Source organism: Miscanthus floridulus, chromosome 9 (assembly GCF_019320115.1).
Source record: "Miscanthus floridulus cultivar M001 chromosome 9, ASM1932011v1, whole genome shotgun sequence".
Lineage (NCBI taxonomy): Eukaryota > Viridiplantae > Streptophyta > Magnoliopsida > Poales > Poaceae > Miscanthus > Miscanthus floridulus.
The window spans coordinates 92,991,826-93,003,307 of NC_089588.1; the positions used below are offsets into that span (position 1 = coordinate 92,991,826).

The 11,482-nt window shown below is 49.4% G+C and overlaps 1 protein-coding gene across 1 annotated transcript; it reads right to left on the reverse strand.

Annotated features, from left to right (window-relative positions):
- Nucleotides 1-5,067: 5,067 nt before the first annotated feature.
- Nucleotides 5,068-10,267, reverse strand: LOC136482396 (uncharacterized). The gene is made up of 7 exons (XM_066479608.1): nt 9,620-10,267; nt 6,554-6,697; nt 6,336-6,408; nt 6,115-6,220; nt 5,925-6,021; nt 5,643-5,738; nt 5,068-5,547 (listed from the first exon to the last, which is right to left on the reverse strand). The coding sequence occupies exons 1-7, from the start codon at nt 10,193-10,195 to the stop codon at nt 5,404-5,406; spliced, it is 1,236 nt and encodes a 411-aa protein (XP_066335705.1). The 5' UTR covers nt 10,196-10,267; the 3' UTR covers nt 5,068-5,403.
- Nucleotides 10,268-11,482: the final 1,215 nt, after the last annotated feature.

Here is an 11,482-nt window from a genome sequence, read left to right on the forward strand (position 1 = left end):
ATATGGTGGATCAAAAGTTATATCGGTCTATGATTGGAAGCCTACTCTATGTGACCGCATCAAGGCTGGATGTCATGTTTAGTGTATGCATGTGTGCAAGATTTCAAGCCTCACCAAGAGAAAGTCATTTGAAGGCTACAAAGAGAATATTGAGGTACTTGAAGCATACACAAAATGTTGGTTTGTGGTATCCCAAAGGAGCAAAGTTTGAGCTAGTTGGTTACTCCGACTTGGACTATGTGGGATGCAAGGTTGAAAGGAAGAGCACCTCGGGCACATGTCAATTGTTGGGAAGATCACTTGTTTCATGGTCATCAAAGAAGCAAAATAGTATTGCATTATCAACCGCCGAAGCCGAATACATATCCGCCGGTAGTTGTTGTGCAGAAGTACTTTGGATGAAGGCCACTTTGAGTGACTTTGGAATCAAGTTCAAGAGAGTGCCATTGCTATGTGACAATGAGAGTGCAATCAAGTTGACAAACAATCCGGTTCAACATGCAAGAACAAAGCACATTGATGTCCGCCACCATTTCATAAGAGATCACCAACAAAAAGGGGACATTTGCATTGAGAGTGTAGGCATCGAAGATCAACTTGCCAACATATTCACCAAGCCATTGGATGAGAAAAGGTTTTGCAAGCTAAGGAATGAGTTGAACATATTGGATTTCTCAAATATGTGTTGATGCACCTCCCCACTTATATGACATGCCTCTCCTTCGAGCAATCCAAGGTAAAAGTTGAGTGGCATGGCATACATCCTTGCTAAGGACTTGTTTAGTGCATCTAGACATCTTTCATGTTTAATAGGCTCATTCATGAAAATCAAATGATTTTGATGTCTATATGGTATCACTATTGCTTCTATGCTTGACTTGATCTAGTGGTAGCATATGACATGTTTATGGGCTTGTAAACCTAGTGTTTAATCTAGAATATGAGCTCTAAGTGTTTAACTCAACATGGTACAAGATAACCCTTATTTAGAGGTGTGAAGAAGCTTGTCCTTGGATCAAACCGAGTTAAATATCTTTGGCAAATGATCTAGATTGGGCCAAATTTGGAAAAATGATCCTCACCCCATTGATTGACATTGATAATCTCAACCTATCTACTTTTTAAACCTTTGTGGTCAATGATGACAAAGGGGGAGAAATAGTGCACAGATAGTAAATAGACACCAAAGGGGAGAATTTGACATAGGGGGAGAGATATGACAAAGGAAAGGAATTAATTAAAATTTTGAGCACACAAGTAGGGGGAGCAAGCTCATGAACTTGTATGGTGCATTTCATATGTTTGCTTGCATGTCACAAGTTTTAAATTTCGATATCCATGCTTGTGTGGTGTATGCTAGTTGTAGGTTTGAATGATGAAATAAAAAAACTAGTATGCATAGGTTATATAGTGATTTCATTTTCAAAGTGTTGTTTCCGAGTGGTATCAAGCTAACCATGATGCTAAGGATGGTATAATGGTGCACTCCGATTGGTATCATGCTTCAAAGGTCTATCTTTTATACCTTAGCATCATTTGATAGACATTGACTCCTATATTTCCTATCCAAGCATATGTGCAAGCTACAATCCAAACTCTTAGCACATATGTAGGGGGAGCAATTGCTACCATTTGGAGTTCATGAAACTTGTCCATATCCTTTTACACATGGTAAATATGCTTGGGCAAGCAATATGAATTCAATTGAATTTCAATTCATATCTTTATATAAGGGTTGTCATCAATTACCAAAAAGGGGGAGATTGAAAGCTCTAGTTTGGTTTTGGTGAATTGATGAAACCCTAAGTGCTAACCTAGTTTATCAAGTGATCATGAGATAGGTAGTACACTCCAAGTTGCGAAGCAAACAAAGATCATAGCATGATGAAGATGATGCCATGGTGATGATCAAGTGCTTGAACTTGGAAAGAAGAAAGAGAAAAACAAAAAGCTCAAGGCAAAGGTATAAACCATAGGAGCTATTTTGTTTTGGTGATCAAGACACTTAAAGAGTGTGATCACATTTAGGTTTGATAGCCGTACTATTAAGAGGGGTGAAACTCGTGTCGGAATGCGGTTATCAAAGTGCCACTAGATGTTCTAACTCATTGCATATGCATTTAGGATCTAGTGGAGAACTAACACCCTTAAAAATGTTTGTGAAAATATGCTAACACATGTGCACAAGGTGATACACTTGGTGGTTAGCACATTTGAGTAAGGGTGAAGAAGTTAGAAGTGAAATAGAGTTGGTCGCAAAGATGCTGGCGTCGGTCAACTGACCGGACGCTAGGTCGCTTAGCGACCGGACGCTGAAGGGCTGCGTCTGGTCGTGTTGTGGGTCAGCACAGTAAGAAGTCACAGTGTGACCGGACGCTGGCTGGGTCCGGTCAAGCATGACCGGACGCGTCCGATCGGCAAAAGTCGGTTTTGGAACCTTACTGTAAACGATCGGACGCTGGGTGTTCAGCGTCCGGTCAACTCAGGCGTAGTGTCCGGTCAAGACTGATGACCGTTGAAGTCAGGACACGTGGCTGACTGCGAGCGACCGAACGCTGGGTGTTCAGCGTCTGGTCAGCCCACGTTGTGCCCAGTGAAGGGGTACAACGGCTCTATTTCGTAGGGGCGTCTATTTAAGCCCCATGGCCAGTTGAAGCTTAGACCTTTGGCAATTTTCATTGACATAGCAACCTTGTGAGCATAGCCAAAGCCCTCCCACTCATCTCCATCATTGATTCATCATTTTTGTGAGATTGGGAGAGAATCCAAGTGTATTGCTTGAGTGTTTGCATCTAGAGGCACTTGGTGTTCGTGTTTCGCTGCGGGATTCGCTTGTTACTCTTGGTGGTTGCCGCCACCTAGACGGCTTAGAGCGGCAAGGATTATCGAGCGGAGGGTGGTGATTGTCTCCGGCTCCGATCGTGGTGATTGTGATGGGTTCTTGACTTTTCCCCGGCGGAGAGCCAAAAGGTACTCTAGTGGATTGCTCGTGGCTTGTGTGATCCTCATCTTGTGTTGGTTGTGCGGCACCCTATTGAGGGTTTGGCGTGTGAAGCCAATTAGCGCGTGAACCTCCAAGTGAGTGAATCGCCACAACGAGGACTAGCTTGCCGGCAAGCAAGTGAACCTTGGTAAAAAAGCATTGTGTTCATCATTGATTCCGAGGTGATTGGTCTTCATTGGTATTCATTCTTGTGATTGATTGGTTCCTTCATCTACATGGCGGTATAACCTTCTTGATCACTCTCTTTACATTACCGCAAACTAGTTGTCAAGCTCTTTAGTGTAGCTAGTTGTGAGAGCTTGCTTGCTTGGTTGGTGTGGCTCTTTAGTTAGCCTTTGAGAGCACACTAACATAGGGTAGTGTCATAGCTATTGTGTGAATAGATACTATCTAAACTAGAATTGTGGTAGGTGGCTTGCATTTTGAGTAGGCTAGCGCAACACTTGCTTTGCCTCATAATTGTCTAACCATTTTGTTAAGTGATGTTGTAGAAATTTTTATTAGGCTATTCACCCCCTCTAGCCATTAGGACCTTTCACTTGGGCGAGCATGGCTGCACACTGTCGTTCCAGCTCGAACTTCTATAGCTGTGGGTAGCGGTAGGGATGAACCGCGACGGGTGCTGTGCCTGGAAGCAGGTCGATGCGGTGATCATATGGCCGCACCGGTGGCAGCCCCTGCGGTTCATCGAAGACCGGCCCGAACTGGTGGAGGAGGCGGTCCAACAGGGGTTGTGATGGGGCAGCCGTGATCGCCGTGTGGCTGGCTCCCGAATGTCGTCGCGGGGAGAGCCATTGCCCTTCCACAGAATACACCGGCCGCCGTGGGTGAATGCCATGCACAGATCCTTGAAGTCCTAGAGAATAGGACCCAAGGTGCAGAGGTACTCGACGCCGAGGATGAGATCGAACCCCCCGAGGTTGATGCCGAAGCAGCTGATGGTAAACTCCTCCCCACCAACGGCGAGAGCGATGTCACGGGCGACCCCTTCGCAGGGCACACGGTCCCCGTTAGCCACCAGCACCCGCATGGAAGGATGTGGCGCAGTGGAGAGGCATAGGCGGCGCATGAGGGCGGCGTTGATGAAGTTGTGCGTCGAGCCCGAGTCGAGGAGCGCCACGAGACGATGGCCATGAACATGGACCGGGGAGGAGCATGGCATTCTCAGTCCGGATGCCAATGATGGCATACAGGGAGACGGTGGGCTGGGCTGCGGGCTCCGGGACGACGGCTGGAATAACCTCCTGAGGTGCGGCATCCTCCTGGAAGGCTGCTACCGCAGCCACCTACGCGGGAACCTCGTCGTCGAGAAAATCCGTGGACTCTAGATAAAAGAGCTGTGGACACACATGGCCGCGCACATACGGCTCGTCGCAGTTATAGCAGAGTCCCTGGTGGCGACGCTCCAATTGCTCGGCTAGAGACAGGCGGCGGAAAGGCTGAGCAGGGGCTGCCGACCCTGCTGTTGCTGGAACAGCAGCCGCGCCGGTAGCTACTGGAGGGGGCGCCAGGGGTCGGGGGGCACTAGAAGACCTGGCCGCTGGGGTGGCCGGGCGCCACACTGTCCTGTGGCCGGCATAGTGGCGTGAGCCCGGCGCTCGAACGCCCTGGCTAGATGCATGGCCGTCTGAAGGTCCTGGGGCTCCCGAAGCTCCACGTCGACTTTGATATGCTCCGGGAGGTCACCCACAAACAGCTCAGCCTTCTATGGGGCCGAGAGATTGCGGGCATGGCAGAGCACGGCGTTGAAGCGAGCCAAGTAGTCCTGCACCGTGGAGGTGAGCGGAAGGCGGGCGAGTTCGGACAGTCGGGTGTTACGAAACGCTGGCCTGAACTGCAGATTGCACAGCTCCTTGAAACGGTCATGATACCAAGTTGATAGGACGTGAAGTCCTACCGGAGTTGCTGCGGAGGTTGTAGGGATGAAAGAGGAGAGAGCAAGGTCTGATCTCTCGGCGACGATGTGGTGCCGTGGCGACGAGAGGAAGAGGCAACTGTTGCTCGCTGCTGCTACCCTAGGACTGTGCGTGAGAGGAGGCAGGGAGGCAATGAAGTCATGTATGCAGCCCTTGGCCCTTGAGGCCAGACAAATAATGTTTGCCTTGCTTATCTTCCAATCATCCCAGATTACAAGTATTTATTCTTCCCTATAGATGCTATAATTAAGAAACTATATTTATCTCTAAGAAAATACCAAATAAGCGATAAATTAGGCCTCTGAGCCCCTTAACAGAGCCAGCGCCCCCTAGCCACTATTGGGCCTGCGCCTGGCATAGGGGATGCCGGTCATAACAGCCACCCTCGACAGTGAGTGTTATCTTTACAATATATTACAGGCACAAACTCCCATGAACTCAGCTTTGGACACCAAAATTAGTTTTGAGCAAACAGAACTTGATTCAATCAGCGCCAAGGGATTGACCATTCTTGGTGATAAGCTCGGCAGAATTCTGCTCGGCCCATACAGCTGCGTCCAGGTACCCAAGCTCGTATAATTTGTCTAGGGTTTCATCTTCAGCAGGTTCCAGAGCCCAGTTAAACAGCTGCAGTAGGTTTAGAGGGCATTTGAGAACAAAGTACAACAGTCAGCAATAGACCATGGAATTGAAGTATGTAAAAGTTGAAAAAATTGAGTCACCTGTCTTGGACTAGTCCTGTTCTCTGGATTGCAGTCTGGACTGATCCCAATATCTTGCAATCCCAGACGGCTGGCTGGAAAAGCACATATTTGGACCTACAATGGTAGGCAGATAAGTAATGAGCACCACAGAACAAACAGATAGTATGGTACGTATCATGTATTCATGTATCATGAAATGGAACTAACCAGTGGTACAATATGCTGTTTGTCTAATATGATTTTGCCAGTCACATACATTAAGATTAAGCATAAGAATTGCAGAAACCAAAAGGCACATACTGTTTCTGCAGCAAAAGTGGGCGGCATAAACAATGTAAGGCCCCCATCGATGCAGAGCCTATTACGGAAGAAAGTAGCTGGTCTGGGTGCTAAGTACCTGAAATGAGAACAAGATGGTTATTTAACTTGTAATCAAAAGATAACTACAGATACATAAACAGATAGGAAAGAAAATGCTAGCTGATCTTACCCAGGAATAAAGGAGGATGTAATGACTGCATTAATGACATCATCTTTGGAGTCAAATTGGTCCACCAGCAAGCCCCTAGGCCTCCAGGATAGCTGAGTAATAGCAACTGTATGAGAAGAATATAAGTTTTCTCAAAATGGCAAAAACGAGTTACTTCCCATCAAGAACAAAACACATATCTAGTATGGAGAGGCAGTGCTTGTAAAAAATATTAAGCTTACCACGAATTCTTCCATTGCACCTAATGTGAAGATCATCTGGGAGAAACTCGTCAAGGACATCCTTGAGTACAGCCTACACAAGCAAACAGAATTACAGGGTTAAAACCAAATAAAATTGAATCTGCTAAGTGCTAACACAGGACTGCTTAGTAACTGGATATCAAATGTCATCTGCAACATAACCTAGAGGAATTCAAAGTAAAAATGGGAACACATACCCCAAGGCGAAACGCAGTGCCTTTACTCCGGCAGTTGTCAGCTAGAACTTTGGTCACCTGCAGAGCATCTTGCATTGTGTTCCCAGATGCAATCACTGCACAGATTATGGCACCAGCTGATGAGCCAGCTAACAGAGTTTTCTCCTAATATAAGTTCCGGAAAAACAAAATCATTATAAGGAGGGCTGCACAACATAAACAGTAAGAGTGCATCATGTATGTCACACAAAATTCGTGAACCACATTGTAAGATTGGTGTATAATGCGTGGATATATTGCTTGAGCCCCTTGGGCTGATTATATAGGAGTACATGGCTTGGAGGGCAAATAGCCTCTCCTAGAGATAAGGAAGGTTATCCTAGGATTACAATCAATCCTAAACTAACCATATCCGGAGTTGCCTAATATACTCTAACATCCCCCCGCAGTCACAACGGGAGCGCGCAGACGATGAGACTCGAGAATAAGCCGAAGAGATGACATCCCCCCGTAGTCGCAACCGTCGATGTGCCGCAGATGTTGTGGCTGGAATGGGAGCCGAAGAGGCTTGTCAAGCAGATGGTAGCCCCTTAGTGCCGAAGTAGCCGAGGTCGAGGTGGACGTGATCGAAGCCGTGGAGGAGGGCGTGGGTCTGAAGCGTCAGCGAAGGCGCCCGAATACACAAAATCAGCAGCTTCTTGCCGACAGGGTCAGCAGGACGATAGGCCGACTGCGATGGTAGATGGTGCAGCTAAAGAGCGCAACTGCATCTTCCTTCAACAATATCGTCGGCGGTGTCCACGAGCGTGCGGCAATAGGCGCGGACTCGGACCGAGAGCCAGCGTGACGAGGACCAGCAGCATGGGTGGCGGCACCGCCTGAAAAGGCGGCGTCGCCGGCGAGGATGGCTGGATCACGAGCGTTGCCGCAGCAGCCTGAAGGGCACAACGACAACCTCGTCTTCGGCGATGACGAACGGCAGGGCGACGCAACCCGATCTCTGATCGGGAAAAAGAAAATAGCAGCAGCAGATGGAATCACGGGTACAAACCCGGGGTGCACTGAGCCTAGCCCCTCTCAGAACGTTATCCTTTCCGTCAACCAGGATAGAGAGAACAAAGAAAGCCAGAGAGGGGGCGGATCCGACTGAACGAGAATGCTCGGGTGGGCGGCGGTGCTTCCCCGAGCGTCGCCCCTCCTCCCGCGGGCCGGAACGACGCGCGGTGGCAGAGAGGAGGGCTCCGGTGAGGGAGCGGCCCCCACCCCGGCAGGACGGCGGGCCAAGAGCCCCTGCAGCCGCGTCCGCACGCTCGAGGGCAGCAGCGGCGGCGGCGGCGCTGGGTCGGAGGCGGACGAGGCCCGACGGCGCGGGGGGGAGAGCCGGCGAGGGAGGGCGGGAGGGGCGGATCCCCTCGACGCTGCAGCCCGGCGGCGACAGCGACCAGCGACGCAGGGATCCGGCGGCCCCAAAAGCGGCACGGTGGCCCGGCGAACCCCCAGGCGTCCTGAGCAGCCGCGACGTCGCACTCGCAAGCAGCGGCGGCGCTGGTAGGAGCGGGGGGCGGCCAGGGCGACGACGCTCTGGGAGGCGGCCGGATCTGCGAAGCTGAGGATCGAGGCGCGGGGCAGGGCAGGTCGGCGGCCGCGCCGGGCGCGGCCAGAGTAGGTAAGACCCCTGCTGTTGCTTCTTGACTCCACGACGGCGCGGCGGACCAGAAGGGTCGGCGGCGCATCATACAGAGGCGCTGCCCCCGGTGGAGATCGATCTCCCCGGGGGCGGCGCGGGGGCAGCGGAAGCCGGAAGCCTAGGGTTAGCACCTAGACTCGTGATACGATGTAAGATTGGTGTATAATGCGTGGATATATTGCTTGAGCCCCTTGGGCTGATTATATAGGAGTACATGGCTTGGAGGGCAAGTAGCCTCTCCTAGAGATAAGGAAGGTTATCCTAGGATTACAATCAATCCTAAACTAACCATATCCGGAGTTGCCTAATATACTCTAACACACATGGACACATGAGTTCCCATGCATAACTGTAAATGCAACATACAAACTAGCTTGAGACTGGCGGAGCCAAGGGGGGGCCAGCGGGGGCCATGGCCCCTCCCCCCTCCCCCCCCACCCCCCCTAACAATACAAATTATATATATATATATATATATATATATATATATATATATATATATATATATATATATATATATATATATATATATATATATATATATACTCCCTCCATCCCAAATTGTAAGTCATTCCAAGAATCTTAGAGAGTCAAACTTTTTCAAGTTTGACTAAAATTATAGAGAGAAACACAAAGATTGATGACATCAAATAGGTATAATATGAAAATATAACTAATGAATAATCTAATGATACTTACTTGGTATGATAAATATTATTATTTTGTTATATAAATTTGGTCAAATTTGAAAAACTTTGACTCTCCAAGATTCTTGGAATGACTTACAATTTGGGATGGAGGGAGTATATAATATACATAGTAAATAGTCTATGTTTATATTAAAAGAGTATAATAAAGAAAATCTTGTTATAATACTTATATTTTGATTTATGTAAATTTATTTGCCTACCATCTTAGGATATATCTATTAAATTTTTTGGTTTATTAAAATACTTATGTTTTATTATACTTCATATTTTTAATGAACGTGTATTTAACTTAGCAATATCAATTCGGTGACTAATTCCAGAAAAATAGGAGCCTAATTCCGAGATAAAAATCTAAACAAATAAGCTGCACTCAATTCTCATATTTTGAAATTCTTTGACCGGCCCCCCTTGTGCATAATTCTTGGCGCCGCCACTGGTCCCAAGAGACGAAGAAGCTACTAAACTAAAGAAACCTATGCCAGACTCAACCATTATTGCTCTATACTATGCTAAGTTGTTGGCTGCAATGTGCAATTTTGTCAATCTTGTTTGCAAAGACACTCCACAACTTGTAAGCACAATATTGGCAGTTCATCTTTTCAATCTTATCAAAAGCTGTAATGCATCATTACAACATCAGATAGGCATGCGCACGGAAGAGATTAATATGAGATGCGGGGGTAAGCTTACGGTGATGTATCCGCGGTCCATAAGGCACTGCGCGGCGCCGAGGTGGTAGGGGAAGAGCAGCCCGGCCGCGGAGAAGCTGAAACCGGGGCTAGTGATCTCCCGCCGCGCCCGCTCCGCGTCCACGTCCTCGGGCCGCTGCTCCCACACCACCCCGTCCCTCGCCTCCACCTCCTCCACCGCCGCCGCCCCGCCCATGCGCCTGGCCCCGGCCCCGCGCAGCAGCAGCGCCGCCAGCCCCAGGAACAGCTCCCCCGTCCTGACGGCCAGCGACCTCCTCTCCTCAACCGCCGGCACCGGCACCGGCGCCGGCACCGGCACCGGCGCCGGCACCGGCGCCGGCGCCGGCTCGGGGTCACGCCGCGCCGCGGCGCGCGCGAACAGGAGGCGGAACCGGGATGGGCGCGCCGCTGCGGCTGCGGCTGCGGCGAGCGGGGTAGCGGCTGGCGGCGGCTGGGGCTGGCGCGGGAGGTGAGTGGAGTAGGGGGAGGAAGAGGGGAAGGGGATGAGGGAGGCCATGAGGCGTTCTCGTCGGCCGCCGGCGCCCGCGCCACCGACGCGAGTGCACGCGCGAAGCATACGAGGCGATGCTGTGACCGGTGAGGGTGCGGGGCTCCGATGGATACGTCTGCGTCGTGTAGCTCGTGGAGAAATCGGATCGAATCGAAGCAAGAAAAAAATAGAAAAAGACGACAGGGACATCTATTTGACCCGTGTCCATGTCACCCTTTTCCTCCAAGCGTACGTTGCTCCCGCTCAGTCGCTCACGGCCCACGGCACGGGCCATAAGTTCGATGGGCCCGAGTGCACGTGTCGCTTCCCCATGGACAGCGTCCTGGTTTGCTGACATTTGAGGTGGCGATTAGTTTGATCTTCAGTGTAGCCAATCCCAACTCCATCTTCGTATCCATAGAATTTAAACCTTGTATATGTTAGAATTTTAGGCATTTTTACAGTCAATTTAATTCAAAAATATAACATCAGTAGGTTTGTGACTGACATATATATGCATGTGTATATTAGTAACGAACGCTACATCATGCTAATATGACATACAGATGGATACAGTAAAAGCACAAAGTACAGTTGTCGGTGTTTCGAACAAACACCAACTAGTAAATTTATAATTGTTACTCGTTAGGCTCGGATTGTGTACTAAAGGACACAAGGTTTATACTGGTTCAGGTAGAATATCCCTACATCCAGTTTGCTGCTGCTCGTGTTATTAGTACCGAAAAAGGATCGTAGTAGGGGGTACAAACGATCGAGAGAGGGACGGATTCCAAGTCTCTGAAGGTCGAAAGGACGCTAAGAGCTCGGTTGCTACTTGGCTGTTTGTTGAGTGTCAAAAACGATCGGTCCCCTTAGTGGGGTGCCATGCCCTCCCTTTTATAGACCAAGAGGGAGCAGAGGTTATAGATGGAAGAAAGAGGAAAAAATCAAAGGTAGAGAAAGTCCTTCGAGGGTGTCAGGTCTTCCTTTTCCCTTGAGCCTGCCCTGCTGATATGGCGGACCACGCCAGGGATAGCATGTTCCGCCGATCCCGATAGGGTCGGGCTCTGACTTCGTCTTAGCGAGTGGTCATGTCCCATCCTCCCCCGATGGACGGTGCGGTGCGTCAGGGCGCCGAGCCATGAATCTGCGGGGAGTAGACGGGGAAGTGACTATACGCATGTCACTGTAGATGATGTGAGTTCTTCCTTGGATTGTAGCTGTTGTCGTATGCCTATGTTAGTATCCACATCTGAGGGCTGATGGCGGCGCCTACAACACTGTGGCACAAAAGTCGACGCCTACAACACTATTCGAGCACTGTTAGGTCGGAAAGGGCTTAAAGCGCCTGTCCCATCGTATCCTGACGGTACC